The sequence below is a fragment of the Podarcis cretensis genome (assembly GCF_951804945.1).
Source record: "Podarcis cretensis genome assembly, chromosome: 12".
NCBI classification, from domain to species: Eukaryota; Metazoa; Chordata; class Lepidosauria; order Squamata; family Lacertidae; genus Podarcis; species Podarcis cretensis.
In genome coordinates this window covers 20615466-20633974 of record NC_137181.1, presented here as the reverse complement: position 1 = coordinate 20633974, position 18509 = coordinate 20615466, and the positions used below count along the sequence as shown (strand labels likewise).

At 46.2% G+C, this 18509-nt stretch overlaps 1 protein-coding gene across 5 annotated transcripts in view; it reads right to left on the bottom strand.

Moving 5' to 3' along the window:
- MAP3K8 (mitogen-activated protein kinase kinase kinase 8) overlaps positions 1 to 12628 on the bottom strand; it is a 28323-nt gene extending 15695 nt beyond the window's left edge. Inside the window, exons 1-2 of one of the 5 annotated variants that reach the window (XM_079946935.1) lie at positions 12421 to 12628; positions 731 to 819 (exon numbers count right to left, since the gene is read on the bottom strand). In XM_079946935.1, coding sequence (XP_079803061.1) covers positions 731 to 749 — 19 coding nt within the window. In that variant the 5' untranslated portion in view covers positions 750 to 819; positions 12421 to 12628. Of the gene's footprint in view, positions 1 to 730; positions 820 to 2367; positions 3360 to 9343; positions 9638 to 12420 lie in introns of those variants that run through there. The other 4 variants (XM_079946937.1, XM_079946936.1, XM_079946938.1 and 1 more) reach the window with 4 other exon arrangements.
- Positions 12629 to 18509: the final 5881 nt, after the last annotated feature.

Sequence of the window (18509 nt, the reverse complement as noted above, 5' to 3'; positions counted from 1 at the left end):
CCATCCCCACCCCTTTCCCCCTTTCTGTTTTTTAAAATGCATTTGATGAAAGGAGCACTCATCCAGCAAAGAAATTGATGTGGGCAATGCATAGGAATTACACAGGCTGTGTGGCAGGTGTGGTTCATCACATCTCAGGAACTAGCCAATGAGTGTCCATGCCATCACATTCCAGCTGCTGCAATCCATGCACTATAGCCATATTAGCTATGTCCCTGATATCTGGTGGAAGCATAACGATTTCCCAGTTTAAAAGAAAACAGAGTGAGAGATTCTGCTTTGGGCTGAGAAGATGCAATATCCCATCAGCAGAAGTGCTACCATTTGGAGTAAAGATCTGGAATCTGAGAGGTATCACAATCCTTCCTATGCATTACAAGGAAACCCAGGCTGGAGCTCACTCTGGATTGTGTCCCTAGCTGTGACCAAAGTCACGTTCCCCACCAGGACAATCAAAGAATGTGCTGCAATGGCTGTAACAGGATAGTCATTATGCAATTTGTCTTACTAATTTTTTTTGCATTCCAGCAATATGTGGTGCAACATTAAAAAGAAAAGAAACCCCTGCAAGACTCCACATTACAGGAAGCTACCAAAAACATTCTGCAACTATACAGTGATCAGTTGAAATGGCACCCCTCCCATTGTTTTGCTTCCAGCTTGTTGCTGTTTTGTTTTCTACGTGATTCTTGACATAGTTTCAGTAAGAGGATTGGGGAGGGGAACTTACAGGAATCCAAAACTGACATGCCAACTAAAAGCACTTTCCAGTCCACAATCAGAAGGAACCTTCCTATTCACAACACACTCCTTAAAAACCTGGAAAAACAAGGATTGCATTATTTTAGACCATCAGGTGACTGGAAATTCCCCAACACATAACATATCGCCATAGACATTGGTAAGAAGGAAACTGGGACTTGAGCAATTTTTTGGCTTCAGAAGCATATTTATCCTCCGGTGTTTTATTAAAAAGCACAAGTCAAGCCAGACTACCTTTTAGCACCTTTTGCACAGAGGCAAAGATCCCCTTTGTTTTTGTTTAGGCAACACAGAACTTCTAAGGAATAGCATACACCACTGGAGAAGAGCCTCATTCTCATGAAATGATTTGGCCCTGACCTCATAGGAGAAGAGAGAAGTCCTGAGAAAAGGGTGGGGGATGTTTCCTGTCTGAAAGAGGACACATGCTAAGTTTCATGGAAGAATAGGCTGTTAACAGCTACTAGTTACGATGAGGGCTGAGTGATAACTGATTTGCAACTTTGTGAAATATCACCAACCAAACATCGCGATATACTGATATATCACCATAAGGATGGAGCTATGTAGAGGCATTGTCTGGTTTCATGGTTTTTCCCACGTTGTGATTTTTGCATAGTGCACACACACACACACACACACACACACACACACGTCATGATTCACAATACACTGCCAAGCCAAAAATTATGAAACCAATATCATGATATGGACTTTCAAACAGTTTTGGACCATATATCAATACAGTGGTGCCCCGCAAGACGAATGCCTCGCAAGACGGAAAACCCGCTAGACGAAAGGGTTTTCCGTTTTGGAGGTGCTTCGCAAAACGAATTTCCTATGGGCTTGCTTCACAAGACGAAAATGTCTTGCGAGTTCCTGCGGTTTTTTTTCCCTCCCCCCCCTTTTTCTAAGCCGCTAAGCCGCTTATCAGCTGATCCGCTAAGCCCCTAAGCCGCTAATAGTGCTAATCTGCTAAGCCGCTAATGGGCTTGCTTCGCAAGACGAAAAAACCGCAAGACGAAGAGACTCGCGGAACGGATTATTTTCGTCTTGCGAGGCACCACTGTATATTGCCCAGCCCTGGGCCCAATGACCTCCTCCTATGTTCTACCTCCTCTGTAAGATGCACCATGGCTCTGAATACCAGTTGCTGGAAATCACAGGTGAGCAGAGTACAGTTGCCCCCATGTCCAGCTCGCAGGCTTCCCACAGGCTTCTGACTAGCCATGAACATAAGCATGTAAGATGAGTCTGCTGGAGCAGGCCAGTCACCCATCTAGTCCAGCATCCTGTTCTCACCGTGACCAACCAGATGCCTGTGGGAAACCAAGGAGCAGAACATGAACAAAGAGAACTCTCTCCTCCTGTGGTTTCCAGCAAATGGTATTCAGAAGCCTTGCTTCCTCTGACCATCTAGTTGCAACTGTGAGAACAGGATGCTGGGCTCAATACCTGATCCAGCCGGCTTGCTATATTTTCTCATGCTTTTAAGATGATCGGACCATCTCAGACAGGACTGGAGATGGACCGTCCTTTGAAAGCGGTCTAAATTTCACCCTGTCTACCCATCACTTTCAAATACAATGCAAAAAGTATGCCTACCTTTCTTCTAGATGAAGACAAGCGCCTCTTGACTCACCTGGCTTGCTGAACACAAGCCGCTAGTGTCTACATATGACAAGAAGGAAGAACCGGACAGTGACACAGAGAGATCAATTAACTCCTCCCAAGGTTGGACGGGTGACACCTGATCTGCTGCAGCCGTCAGGCAGCCCTGCGTGCCTCGTCAGAGTGGCATGCTTAGTTATCATCCTTATATCTTCATCCTTCTCAGAACATAGCTGTGGAAGCCTTCTGGCAAATGTTTTCAAACAGGGTACGTGGGAAACACACCCATCAGGATCTATGTTAAAGGACCACGTCAGGAGGCTGCGGACCTTGCAGCAACTTTGCAAAAAGGATCAGGGCCATCTGCAGACTGCAATCCTCCAGTATGAAATTAAAAGAAAGGAGAAGATGCAGGGCTGAACATGCTGGTCCACAGCCATAATATGAACTGGGGAAAGGGAGAGCCACTCACTAGCTGAAAACTGTGATTTGATCCATCTTATATTATTTTGAAACAGACCATGAGATAGGATACTTTCGTCCTTTTAAAAGAAACAGCCAGCAGTGTCCCCATCTTAATGTTGTTGTTCTTTTCAGATTGCCAGGGCCAGCATCTCCTAGGTTTCCTGCTGCCTACACTCAAATGGCTGTATCAGTGTATCAGGCTTATCAGTGTTCTTTTGAAACGATATAATTGTTTCCATGATGGTATAGGAAAGCAGATTGAGCTCTTGCAAAGGGGATTCTTCCATAGCAATGCTTTCCAATTCAGTAAATAGATACCTCCCTTTACCCCCGTCCCCAGTAGTTGCTTCCACCCACTATTCCAAGGATGGAAAGCCCTGGGTTTTTCACATGGGTTTCATTTTATTTATTTTTCTCCTTTTACAGTTTGGATCACTGGTCCCAGAAGCGAAGTTTCACACTGGCAGACTAAATCTCTAGCACAGCATGGGAGGGGGAAAGCATCTGGCCAGCAGGCCAGATTGTTATGTCCCCCATCCGTCAAGGTTCAACACCTGCCAATCACCTGACATCACAATGACATCAGCTGTCCTTTTTTGCCCTTCCAAAGCACTGTGCAAGACAGGGCGCTGAAAGGGGCTTCTGAAGACCGGACAGTCAGCTGATGGTTGGGTCTTCATGACTTTCTTTCAAAGTGGTATCTTAGGCAACACTTTGCTGGTCACCAGGTTGGTGCGGCTTGCAATCCCCCTTCCAGCAGAGCCAAGTTTTTACCTGCCCCACACTTGACGCCATATTTGACTTCAAGTGTATTTACCAAGTTGGCCTTTTCAATACAAAACCTTCAGCACCATAGTATTTAGGGCATATATGCCCTGTCGTCTGAAAAAGAAAAGTATGTATTCCTAACAAGCAGGAAAAGCTCATAAATCCCTTAATTCCTAAAGAAACTCTCACAAAATGATACATCTGATCATTTCATACGCTTCCTTACAGCCAAGAGCTCTACAATTGCTGCAGAGTTTGTGTAGCAACTGGACTACAACTTCCATCAGCCCCAACCAACATAGCCAACCATCAGCAATGACGGGAGTTGTAGTCCACAATATCTGGAGGGCACCACACTGCATACCCCTGATCTACGGTACAAAACAGCAACTCAAGCGCTTGACTAACATACACTCCTGACACAGGTTCCCACAATCAGTGTTAGCATAAAGGTTCCCTACACATCTCCATCCATAGACAAGATTCTAGCACTGCAAACAGCGCTTAGGATGGAGCCACCCAAGTGATTCCCCCCCCCCCAAAAAAAACCCCAGCCGATTATGCAGAGCACAGTGGAGTTTCAGGTAGAACATCACAAGAAGAATTCAACCTTTATCAGAATCGCATGCCCACACAACCCTGGGAAATGTGAGTTTCGGGGCTTGCCAAATTTATATTGAATTCTAGAGCATATACTATTATGCATGGATTGCCTAAAACAACAATACAATGAATCATCCAACTGTGGATATGAAAGTTGCATGAATCTGCCCCTTCGTTCTAGTCATGCATTAAACCAGCTCTGGAAGATCTGGAATACTCTGCATTGTAGATTCAGCAATTTCAGATCAACAACCTTGTGGTGAGACAGGCAGTGAAACCTGGCATGGTGGACCACGCCCCTCTCATCAAAAGGTGACCTAAAACAGCCATCACCTTTGAGTGAATTAGATAATCCACCCTGTCTTCAAGAACCCCTAAATATCCCAAACACCCTTTCCCTTTATCTTCATAGGGTGATAATTAATGGACTCTTTGAACACACACATGCACGCCTTGTAAATATTTGGAACTGCGGTTCCTGAGCTCTTTAGCCTCACTGCACAAAACTAATAAAAAATTAAAAAATAGTCCAGTAGCACCTTAGAGAGCAACTAAGTTTGTTCTAGGTATGCACACGATGCACAGATGCACACGAAAGCTTATACCTAGATCAAACTTAGTTGGTCTTTAAGGTGCAACTGGGCTATTTTTTAATTTTTTATTTCGACTGCGTCAAACCAACACAGCTACCTACCTGCACAAAACTACAACTCCCAGAATTCCCTGAGGAAAGGGAATGACTAGGTAAAGCAGTTTAAATCAGCAGAGTCACACAAGGGTAGGGAACATGTGACCCTCCAGGTCCTGCTGGACTCCAACTCCCATCAGCCCCGGCTGGCACAACAAATGGTCAGGAATGATGGGAATGGTAGTCTAGCAACATCTGGAGAGCCCCTGATTCTCCCATCTTCCAGTGTACATACCCCTTCAAGGCACTTTTGCTTTGTACAGTATCTAGGTTGTACCAGAGCCAGATTTTAATTTTCTTGGTGGGGAAAGGCCTGTGGCTGTTGTTTCCCATTCCTAGCAGTGATGATGGTCCCACACAGACTCTGAAGCAACACCACTAAAGAAATTCACAAGGCAATCTTTCCAAGTATGTGCGTGGCATATTTTCCAGGAAAGGAGCTTTGCCAGGACATAGGGACGAGGCCGGAGAGATTATTCCAGGCAACCTGCAGCACAGCTGACCCTTTGAGCCTCTTGCACAACAAAGTACCGACAAAGTGCTAAGTCCCCTGGAGGGACGCTAGCTTGGGGAAGCCACTTGTTGTCACATTGGGATTGGCCAAGAAGACCTTGCCCAAGTGCCACACTGGGAATGCTCCCCACGTGATGGGTTGAAAACGTTGCAGGTTCCCATTAAGGTGGCATTCCAGATAACTCTGGAGTAGCTGACCAGCAAAGCTATTAAGAGGAGGCGTAAGCAAGCATTCCTTTATCTGGGACAAGGACACCTGCCCATGTCCCCATTGGGCAGAAACATGACCTAATTTTGAGACGGGCCTGTTTCCTTTCCCCTGCTTACTACATTTCTCTCCACAAATCTGATTCATGCAACGTGCTGCTATCAGGTAAACAAAACAGACTGCAGGTGAGTCAGGTCGGGAGCATCCAGACAGACATGACATTGGGAACTGTGGTTGGCAGCATATTTTCACCCTCTCCACCCCAAAGGGGAAGGCAGTGGCTTTCAGGGGATGCCAGTCGTGTTTCCAAGCTGGGCATGTGAACAAAGGCGGAAGATGTTGGCCCATCTCGCCTAGCACTGCCCCTCCACTCTTGGTGGTTAAGCAGCTCTCTAAACCCCCAAAGTGGTGCTAGGGAGAGCCAATATAGTGCTGATGGACTACAACACCTATCAGTCCCAATGCTCAGGGATGATGGGAGCTGTAGTATAGCAAGATCTGAAGAGCGAAGCTTTGGTTGCCCCTGACACGGGCCTCTTTCCCAGCTCCCAGCTCCATTTAAGCGGAGACCCCAGGGACCTTCTGCACACAAAGCGCATGTCCTATCGCTGAGCTCTCTTCAAAAAGGAGAGGCACCAAGCCTAGACACCATTTGCCACCCTCCTGTAAGTCTTAAGAGAAAGAGCAGAGAAATCCCCGGTGAAATTTCCTCAGGGGGTGACCCAATGAAATCGAGAAGGCTCCCTTTCACTTTCGTGTTCGCTCAGGAGAACCACTGCTTCTGCTCACGGCTGCCCCTTCGCACGAGATGATGCAACATCTCGCAGGCCGGGAGAGCCCAGCAACAATGAAAAGTAGAAAAAGGAAGTATGGCAACTTCTGCATACTACTTTTTTACGTGCTCAACAACTGCCAAAGTAACACGACAAGCGCTAATCACATTTCTTTTGCTTGCTAGTCTCCATCCATAGTGTTAACATACAAACAATGGGTTGATTTTAGTGATGGCTAACTGAAACCCCGGGACGCGGGTGGCGCTGTGGATTAAACCACAGAGCCTAGGGCTTGCCAATCAGAAGGTCGGTGGTTCGAATCCCCGCGACAGGGTGAGCTCCCGTTGCTCGGTCCCAGCTCCTGCCAACCTAGCAGTTTGAAAGCATGTCAAAGTGCAAGTAGATAAATAGGAACCGCTCCGGCGGGAAGGTAAACGGCGTTTCTGTGTGCTGCTCTGGTTCGCCAGAAGCGGCTTAGTCATGCTGGCCACATGACCCGGAAGCTGTACGCCGGCTCCCTCGGCCAATAAAACAAGATGAGCGCCGCAACCCCAGAGTCGGTCACAACTGGACCTAATGGTCAGGGGTCCCTTTACCTTTAACTGAAACCCCACTGACTTCAATGGGTCTTTAAGTATAAGCACGTTTGAATTTAACTCAATACAGTATTGGCATCTCCTTTCAAAACACCACAGTCAGGAATAGCCAGAATATGTTACTGTTGCTATTATAATCCTACCTCCAAAGGAGCTCACAGTGGTATACATGGTTTTCCCCGCTCTCTATTTTATCTCCACAACAGCCCTCTGAGGTAGGTTAGGCTGAGAGGCAGTGACCGGCCGAAGGTCCAACACACTAATCACTATACCACTGTTATGAACCACAGCTCCCAAAATTCCTGACAATGGGTGACCATGTTTGCTGGGGCTAATGGGAGTTTTAGTCCAAAACATTCTCTTTCTTCCTCCAGATCTTCCTTTCTTTCCCACAAAACCTCTGGCTTAACCCCTTAGTTCTCACCTGTCATCTCTCCCACTATTGAAATACTGCAGCCTCCTCAGGGCAGGAAAACATTCCTTTTTGCTTACATTATTAGCATACGTCAATGACATCATCACCAAGCTCATAGGGTCAGATCCAGACTTAAGTTAGCTGCATGTACTTTGAGGCCCATTGATTTCAGTAGGAGCTAAGTTAAGCCATAACTAACTTATCCCACTGATTTCAAGTTAAACTCATTTAAACTGGCTCCAACCATTCGGCAAATGGTACCAAGCTGACGTATTTTAAATAATGATCCACTGGCATGTTTGATGTAACAATGGGCAATAGGGAAACACTACTCCTACTCCGGGTTGACCCACTGACATCTATGGACATTGCTAACTTAGGCTTCATCATTTCAGTGGATCTACTCTGAGTAGGACTAGCACTGAATGGCACCCAAGGCATTGCACTCTTAAGATAAGTTTCATTGGTTTAAGGCTTTAAGACAATGGGATTTGGGTACAGGAGCTGCAGGAATATGTCCTGACACAATAATCTGCATGAATAAAGACCTTCTATCTCAATCACACTTAACCTGAGCAGCTGCTACCTTTAAAATCACAAATACTTTCTATGTTCAGTTTCTTCACTAGCCTCAGATATATTGAAAGTGTTTCCTTTTTTGCAGTGGGATGGGGACTCATTCAGCTGCCAAATACCTTTATTTTATTTTTATTTTTTGCATTTAAAAATGCAATAACTGATCTATTAAAAAAACCAAAACTATTTTATATAGACAAACACACTCCATTTTACAGGTACAAACTGATTTACTAGGGACTATTTGTGCAGGGTTTATATAAAAGCTTTGAACACTCTGACCCTAAACAAATATAACAGTACTTAGCAGTTCTGAGTATCCAAAACACTTCACACATACCATTCCTTACAACAATGCTATAAGGCAGATCAGCCTTATTATTCCCATAGCTGTCATGGGAGGGTCTGAGGCTGCACGCCAGAGGCTTACCGCCAGAGGGGAGCTTTGAATGGGGACTTCCCAAGCACACTGACATTCATTTCCTCTGCAGGGATGGATGAAATCACAGCTGAGATCCCCTCTGCACTAGCACTGTGAATTACCTGATGGGCTGTCAATGCAAGAGACTGAAGAGGCATTTGTAATGCAAGTTTGCCTTCTGGCCAAGACAGTTTCCAGATTCACATTACCAATTAAAAACCACTTGAAGCTGCAATCCCATGCACGTCTGCTCAGAAGCAAGCCCCACTGAGCTCAATAGGAACTTACACCCAGATATAAGGTGCACAGAATTACAGCTTGGTTAATTTAAGGTCAGAAACCCCATTATCTCCAAAGGAAAATTATCTGAATATCATGTTGCTGGAATGGGGCTGTGGCACTCTGGGTAAAAGGAAGTGGCCTTACACAGAGGCGAGACCCACTGAGTTCAACAGGGCTTGCTCCCAGGTTAAGTGTGTACAGGATTGCAGCCCAAGTCTATATAAATTTTTTAAAGCACCACAGCACGTGGGAATGGGATATTGTCATCATAAGTTCATCTCCTTAATAAATATGCCCTCTTAATGAAGAGGGATCACCCCAATGCTATTCGGCATGCTATCCCGCGGACAAGTCACTCTCAGCCTCAGTTTCCCAGCTGTAAAATGGGAAGAGAAAGTGCCCCCCTTCTTCCTATCACCACGCAGCTGCTGCGGAAGTTTAAAACGCAGGTCCCTTTTCATATTAAAACTGAATGGGAGATATATATAAAGCACTACAATATATATCTCGCTATGTATCGGAAGCTCAGGACGGGCAACAGGTTAATTTAATTTCGATATGGAAAATTCGGAAAGCGGAACTCGGAGCGAGGGGGAACCTTTCAGCAAAAGTGCGCAGCAGCCGCCGCCGTCGTTCTTTGGGTGGGTGGCCCCGATGCTTACTTGCTTTCTCTCCCTCGGCTCTCCGAGGGGGCTCTCCGACCGGGCGGGCGTCGGTCTCTGCCCCGCTTCCCGGCGTCGCGTCCCGCGCAGCCAGCTTCACCTCCAGCGCCTCCGCGGAGTTGGCGCCCCGGGAGCAAGGAAAGCAGCAGCAGCAGCCAGAGCCGGGCAGGACGGCAACCTCTCTCCGAACTCGCACCCGGAGCCACTAGCGGAGCAGTCTCCGCCGTGACGGGGGAAAGCCCGGCCGAGGAGGAGGCGGAGCTCCGCCTGCAATCCCGAGACCAGCCGGGCGGCCGACAGACTGACTCACGGCTCCTCGACGAGCAGAGACTGTCCGGCCGCCGCTTCCACCTCCGGTTTCGATTTCGCTTGTTCCCTTAACCCGACCGAAGCGGGAACTGGCTGGCGCTTTGCAGCCGCGCGATCGGATCCCTCAACTCTTTGTGATCTTTATTGATTGGTTGCATTCACACTCCGCCTTTTTCTCCAAGGTGGCGCGCATGGCTCTCCCTCTCCTCAATTGATCCCCACAACAACCCTGTGAGGGAGGTCGCGGCAGGATTTGAACCCAGGTCCTAGTCCGACACTCGAACCACTGCACCACACTGACTCCTGCATTTGCTCCAGGGAGTTCCAGCACCTGCCTTGCCTTCCAAATTCCTCTTTTTTTGCGGGGGAGCTGCAGGAATTTTCGAAGTATAGCCTTTTTCTTTTTTTTTAAGCCCACGAAACCTTGGAAACCCTGACATTTTTTGTGTACGTCATAGCTTTCTGCTCCTTTCCCTCAAAAGAGGCAAGCAAAAATACAGTGATTTTTTATTTTATTTTTTGAGGAACAAAATCATAAAAACAAAGCTAAACTAATATGGTGGTTATTTCTTCAGGAGCTCAGGCTGGGTGTAAGATGTCTCTCTTCCCTTTGCTTTGCTTTCCTCGCAACAACCCTGGGACGTAGGTCAGGATGAGAGTTGGGTGGATGACTTGGCCCAAAACCACTTGTCCAGCTTCATGGCTGAGTGGAGATTTGAACCCTGGTCTCTGCGGGGCTCTAGTCCCACATGCAAACCCCTACAACACTTTGGCACATTCATGGTGTTTTGCAAAGCATAAGAGGGCAGGTCTCTGCCCCGGGGACATTACAAACAAAAGTGTGGCACTCAGGAAACAGCAGGAAGGAGTTAAGTGGGGAATAACATATGTTTATTTCATTTACCCATCCTTAGGCTTGTTTGCAGTGGGGGATAGGGATTAATGGCCTTCTGAATTGTTCTAGCTATACTTAAACTGCCTCTCCAAAAGCCAGAGGGGAAGGCCGCAGCCTGCAGGCATTTCTGCAGGTGACTAAAGAAGCGGAAATTCTCATTTCAGGGGGATTTCCACAGCCACCGTAAAGGCTCTGCTTCCAGCACTTAACAGCTCTCCTCTCTCTGCTGTTGGAAGACAAATCAGAACCTGGTTAAAATAACACAGATATTGTAGAGCAGCCTTTGCCATCCTGGTGCCCTCCATATTTTCTTGGATTATAGGGGCTCATATTAGGATGAGGAAGTTTCTAAGGCCCCCATCTGCACATTTAAAGCAAGTTTTTAAAAAAGATTTATTTTCTATTAATTCCATGTTAATAGAACGGAACAATTATTATTATTATTATTATTATATCCTACCTTTTTCTCCAAGGAGCTGAAAGTGGAATAACCTCCTCATTTAATTCCTGCAACAACCCTGTGAGGTAGGTTGGGCTGAGAGGGAATGACTGGACAGACGTCACCCTATGAGCTTCATGGCTGAGTTTTCTCTTCACCTCCCCTTTCTCCTAATCGCCATCTTTTCCCTTCTCTTAAAAAGGTATCGCTGGCATGTCGCCTCTAGAGTAGACTACAGTTCAGTTGTAGGTCACAACACACCCATTGAAGATCAATGATAAGCCATGCCTTTTACTGGCCCAGCTTCCCTAGGTATGCAGGTGCCGTCATCAAGGCAGGACTTTGGGGCAAAATGTGGCAAAACGTGTATCAGGGTCCCTCCCCCATGCTTCACGGAGGGCTTATCACATTTTGAAGCAGGTTTGAGTTTATTAAATTAGTATATAGCTTCTCACTACAAAAAGTCCCAAAGTGATTTACAACCAGAGCAATAACAGAACAATAAAAAACCACACACTCCAGCATGTGTTAAAAACATGAAGTCAGGATATGAGACTATAAAAGGGTTCACCCACAGCATAACCACCCCAGCCAACCTCAGATGAACATGAAAACAATCATTGGCGCTACCCAGATTCTGCAAGATCATCCAAATCAAGTCCTGGATTGACTGCTCCACTCTTAGTACAAGCACACTGTTCTTGGGAAGATTTGAGATAGAGTTTCGATGAACAGCTCTGGCCTAAGCCATACGTTCACATTCTCATTTCATCAGATGCTGCCCCACTTTCTCCAAAGTTATCACTTCACTCTTTATTTATTTTATATCTCATCCAATTTCAACGATGCCTAGCATGTGTAACATTTTTTGCCCACATTTTCACCCAGAAGTCCAGAACAACCCTGGGACGCAGATTGTGATCGGTCTAAAAGTGTTTGGGCCACAGTCTCTCCCAATGAAATCCTTGGAGCCCTACTTCTGAGTAGACGTGCTTAGGATTGCACCGCCAGTGGGCTTTGTGACTTAACATTGCAATCCTATACGCGTCTTGCTCAGAAGCAAGCCCCACCGAGTTCAATGGGAATTACTCCCGAGTAAGTGTGTGCCAGATTGCCACTTGGATTTGAACCCAAAGTCTCTTTAGCCTCAGTCCAACACCAGCTAAAGTTCACCTTCCGCAAATTATTTCGCAAAACTCTCCACAGATCATTTTTGCGTGGAAGCTCCACCGAAGTCATCTTTTCAGGTCAAGATTTTAAGAGCTTGGGGTGGAAGGGAACTTTTCTATTCAAAGGGGGAAAGATTTTTTAAAAATACATGTCTCTCTATGTCTTCCCCTTTAATCCACACCAGAGACATGCGAACAGGCAGATAACATGTTAGGGGTTTCTCTTATCTCTCATCCATTCCAGCCTTGCTTTTCCTGGGCTCACCTTCTTGAAGATGGAGTCCATGTGATTCATCTTCCACCGAGATCCTCTCTCAGCCTGCTAATCCCTCAAGAAATCCGTGCAAAGGAAGTATATCAGGTGTGGAGCGATGGGAGGAATACAGGGCGAGGAACAGACAAGTGGAGACGAGGAGCAGTACGTCCTTCTGAGCAGCTAATGTGCAGCCGGACCTTCAGGTGTCACTATTTTAAAAAACCTGCCGGGGTTATTAGCATTCTGAAACTCACAATTAATTTTAATGACACCCTTGGTTCCCAACAGGGCCAACCACACAGGATGAAGAGGCGTCTCTTTCTCAAGTTGCCAAGGTGCATTTTTGAGGGTGTGCCACACGAGATTCCATAGCCCAAGCATGTGCCGTGACTCCAGAGGCGAGGTCCATGGAAAAGCTTTATCACACAGCACATGGAGGAGGGATCAAGCTATCAAGGAGCTTAGCACCCGGCCATGTGGCTCTTGGCTCATCTCGAGAGCAGGGTGGAGATGGGTAAGTTGTAGTAGCTAATATTATTATTGTTCATAGTGGTAGTAATAGTTTTCATTTATGAATCACTCCCGCGGGGGAAACCCCGAAGTGAATTGCAGCTAAATAAAAACATATATGGTACAGTTACATATATGAAAACTGCTTCTAAAAATTACAAAAATAAAACATTCTTTAAAATATACATAGACAGATTTTTTTTAAAAAATGTTGTGAACATTAAGCCAGGGATAGCACCTAATGCCAAAATTGTGTATAGTTAAAAGACAACAGGTGCAATGGTGGGAGGGATTACCAAAGCCTTTCCCCCCAGACTCCTGCCCTCTTTCCACCCCCTTTTTAATTTTTAATTTTTTTGTCACAAAAAAAAAGCTGAATGTGCACAATTTAAATGCACGTAGATTGCGGGCTTACTGTGTGTGTGAAGAAAGCATACACACACACACACACACACGTATATACTCCGGCCCTCCAGATGTTTTGGACTACAATTCCCATCATCCTTGACCACTGGTCCTGTTAGCTAGGGATGATGGGAATTGTAGTCCCAAAACATCTAGAGGCCGAGTTTGCCTATGCCTGAACTAGGATAAAGATTACTTAAGAAGGCTTGTTAAAAGTGGAAGGTCTTTAGTTGCTCCTTAAAGAGGCAGCAGAGAAGGAACGTATCTGATATACAATGGGAGGGAGAGTTCCAAAGAGAAGGTGCTACTACGCTAAAGGCCTGATCATGAAATCATGCAGAACAGGCTTCCTGGTAGGAAGAGGTCTGCAGCATGCCCTCTCCTGCAGAGCCCAGTGACTGGTTGGCAATCTAGGGGATGGGACAATCCTTGGCGTCTCCTGGTCCCAAGCTGTATAGGGCTTTGTTCACCAGGACCAGCACCTCGAACCTTGTGGCTGTAGCTAATTGGCAGCCACTTGGCAGCCTTTTAGAAGTACTGTATACAAGCACCATATCATTGGCACCATTGCCACACAGGGATGGCGACCCTTGATTGGTCTGAGAGCTGCACTCGCCCTCGACCAGCCCTCCTGAGTCCACAAGCTGGCAGTGGATGTGGCCAATGGCCTCCGTACATACACACATCATGCATGGAACATCTGCAAGCAACACACACAAGCCTTTTGCACGCTCCCCGCTCATGCTCTACCAGGGAAGGGCCATAGCTCAGGTGGGAGAGTATTTGGTTTGCATGCAGAAGGTCTCTGGCTCAGTTCCCATCATCTCCAGGTAAGGTTGGCTAGAAACGCCCCCGCCCCCCCCCCCCTGAAATCCCAGAGAGTCTTTGCCAGTCAGTGCAAGCAATGCTGAACTGGATAGACCAATGGTCTTACTTTGTAAAAGGCAGCTTCTTACGCTTCTCTTCAGGCGTCCAAACAGATGAGCAGGGAGGGGGCAATTTGCATCTTGGTGTGATGAAAGGATTTAAACCATGATGAGGATGAAATTAACTCCACCTCTGTTTCTTTTGCTCTACGTACTTAATTGCCCCCAGAAAAAATTGGGCTGCAGGGCTGGCAGAGGGCACTGGAGAGGGCACATGGCGGGCCAGATCAGACTAGCGGTTCTCTGTTCTAGAGCATCTGTGACTTTTGTCTGGAATCTCTCGGGTTTTTTCACTTCACGGTGGGATTTTGAGATGGACTCCATCATCATCCTCAGGGTCCCTTCCAACTCTACAGTTCTATGATTCTATGATTCTATGATCATAGAATGACAGAATTGTAGAGTTGGAAAGAGATCACAAGGATCCTCTAATCCAACCCCCTGGAATGCAGGAATCTTTTGCCCAATGTGGGGCTCAAACCCACGACCCTGAGATTCTCATGCTCTACTGACTCAGCTATTCCAGGTTTGCCAATGCATGTAAAGTACCATATTTTTCCGTGTATAAGACTAGGTTTTCTCCCCTAAAAAATAATGTCAAAAATTAAGGAGTGTCTTATACACAGATACACCTCCCCCATTTTCTTAAATCTGAGTCCCCCAAAATAGGGAACATCTTATACATGGGGGCGTCTTATAGACGGAAAAATACAGTATTACCTAAAAGACAGGTGCTTCAGCATTAGACACACACACTGTATACAGTTAAAAGTGTGGGAGACATTTTAATTCCTGTGTGATAATCAGGTGACGCATCTGTCACTTGATTGCTTACCTAAATACCAGCGGCTGGACTCTGTGGGTGGGGTTGAATTACCCATCATAAAGACAAGCTCCGAGCTGACGGCTAATCCTGCAAAAGGAACGGCTCTGGGGTAACCCTGCAAACTGTTACAAGTGGCGGTGGGTGGAATAGTTGGTAGAATATGAGTTGTGTAATTGAACTTCATTGCACTTCATTGCACACCCTGGGAAAGATTTGAAAGAAAAGCAGACTACAAATACAAGGAATAAATAAATAAGTGGAATATCTCATGCCTTTGTGTTTTACTGGAAGGTTTGGGAGTGCACGGGCTGTGCAGCATTTGACTATTCATGGCCTGTTTACAACAGGGTTGGGCAACCTCAGGCCTCGGGGACTTCTGGTCTCTGTATCTGGCCCTTGGCCCTCTCTTCAGGCCATGCCTCCTCCTCTCCCCTCACACTGCAGCCTATGGACTACGGCGGAGATGGCGAAACTGACAGCAAAAATAAGAGACCCCAAAGAAGAAACGCTTGTCGAAGAATGGAGACCCTTTTCAGATTATCTGAGAAAATATTACGGTCAAATAGAAATCGCAGGCAGGACTTGAAATATAAGCAAAGGAATGAGAACAAGGACTGTAATGTAGGATATATGTTTTAGAGAAATATTGCATTTATGGCATTCCTCAAATGGTTCTGCCTGGGCGGACTGTGTCTTTGGTCTTACAATGCCTCTTGCTTGCCTGAATGGAAGGTGTGAGTGCGTAAAAAACTAGCCTTCTGAACAAATGTGAAATTTATTTATTTCTGCACAGCCCACTTTTGTCTCTGGCTCTGCCCAACACTGCCATGTTGCCCAGGAGGCAATGTGGCCCCCAGTCTGAAAAAGATCCCACCCACCCCCTGCCCTCAAATTATGTGATTTATCTTGACAAAGCAATGCCAAAACTCTCTGTAACTCCCATCCCAACCTCTAACTGGTTTGTAGATGTCAGGAAACTGCCATCGGCACAGAGGCAAGAAATAGAACGGCAGTTGTGTTACATGGAGCCTCCGAAAATCTTGCGAAGCAGTTTCTCTTCCAGGGAGGAGGAAAGCCCCACCTCCAGTGGGGAAAAGGTGCAAGGACCAGAGGATGCTAGTGAGAGCCTAAACGCCGCTCCTGAGCAAACCGGGGAGGAGGGAAGCACGCCCTTGCCATCACCCATCCTGCGCAGTAGTCTGCGGCGCAGAGAGGGGCGGAGACGGTTGGGGGTGACAAGACTTTTATGCTGGGAGAGGTACAAAAAAAGACCACTCCCGGATTCTGCTAGCGATTGAGCCAGACATGAGCTTTGGGGCTCTTCACTGTAAATAGTCTGCACCAAAATAAAGCCTGTAAAACACAGGTCGGAGTCCTGCCTGGTTACTTTTGAGCAACTGCAACAGCACCTGACAGTAGATGTAAGGGGTGAATCAAATATTGAAATGAGCGGAGAATCAGTAACCCCACTGGTGTGATCATGGGTTCCTTAATCATCAGGGCTGCAACTGTGTTATCTCAGATGGGTGGGGTTCACTGTTCCATTGAGACACACTGCAGCCAGCAAATGACCCAAGACAGCAAATGGGTGTGGATGAAGCATGTCAGAATTAGCTGAGCAGCCAAAAAAAAATTTGATCTAGCAACCTCTCTGTCTTGACTCGTTAGAAGGGGCCACAAGTGGTGCAGCGTTTTCATCAGGGAACAACAGGGACAACAAGGAAGAGCCAAAATAGTTTAAGCTGATGTGCTTTCAGAACATAATGAAAGCTCTGCTGGATCAAAGGTCCATCTAGTCTGGCGTTCTGTTCCCACAATGGCCAGACAAGTGCCTAAGGAGAGCCCACAAGAGCACAACGCATCGTTTGAGTTGTATTATACTTCCTTACGGTAACTCTGGAAATGGTTTTCAAACTGGATGAATTAAACATGTTGTATGTATTGTTGGTGGGAGAATTTGAGATGGCATGTTGAGAAGACAGATAAAACTTCGCCCCTCCTGCCACTGACCACTTGAAAATTGCAGAGTGTCTTGGTGGACCACTTAATGATTTCCCTGCCTGTTGCAGCAACTGCAATTGGCTAATCTGTATGCAGTATGATTTTTAGTTGTATTTTTACAGGCACACCAGGAACCACTGGCAAAAAGGGTGGCAAACTAGTATTTTATTGTACTAGCCAAAGACCATGACAAAACCATACAGACACATATCAAAAGGAAATATATACATATATAAAAACATAAAGGCTCTGCAGAAGCCATCAGAACTGTATATTGTAAACGAGACTGTAAATGGGGTGCCTCTACAACTTCATACAACATATTTCTATTTAGACATCTGAATCTCCCTTACAGTTTACTGCAATTTTATCCAGTTCCTTCTTCCTGATCTTTTATTGCTGCCAGCGCAAAGAGGACCAAATTATAAGTGACTGAGGCATGAGAGTTGCTCAGCAGGCATTGAACCCTCAGTGCCCAGGAGAGACTGCTTTCCTGGACAAACAAGGGATTTAGAAAGCATCTCTGGACCACTGGTGATCTGCAGAGCACAGTTTAGGAACCCTGTAATAAAGTTAACAGTGTCTACCGCAGTCTTTAGGCCTTTCATGATTATTTCACGAAAGCACTTCTAATGATTCCTTCAGCCAGTCTTCAAGAACAAGGAATGTCCCCTGAAAAACAGGAAGGGTGGTCACCTAGATTTCTGGGTGTGGAAACTGAAAGCAGTCCTCCAGGCTCACGTGCACAGGTGTCATAATTGGCCACCCAGACAGTCCTGATGTGATGACTCCTGCCTGCTCAATGGGAGCCATGCGCAGAAGACTCCTCCTTCTGGAAGCATCCAGATAATATGCGCGGCAAAGGAAGCTTGGGATGGACAGCAAAATCCCTCAGGGATCATTCATGAGACTAGTCAAGATCCAGTTATCTTTGGGATAACCATCGCTTTGATGAGGTAAAATAAAAGCCTGAGAAAACAGGCAGCTGTTAACATGATCGCTTATACACACTTAGAACACCTTAATTTACTTCAGTCAAATTGTGCACTGGGCACAAATCACTAGCTAGTGTTTTATTTCAGTTGGGGAAATTAGAGAATAGATGGAAGTAGAGGCAGACTGTCATTTCCCAAGCAACAGAGTGATAGGGAAGGGAGACCTGTGGCCCTCTGGATGTTGCTGTGCTCCAGCTTCCATCATCCGTCACTCTTGGCCATGCTGCCTGGGGCTGATGGGAGATGGAGTCCAACAGCAGCTATGCACATTCCTCAGTCCTGTCCATTCTGTCTAAAGCTTCCCCACAGGTGACGAATATGGACCACAATTTAGGGATGAACAAATGTTGCTCCAGTTCACCTGTCCTTTGGCTCAAATCTAGCTGGGGCTGATGGAAGTTATAGTCCAAAACATTTCTAGGGCAGTGCATTGGC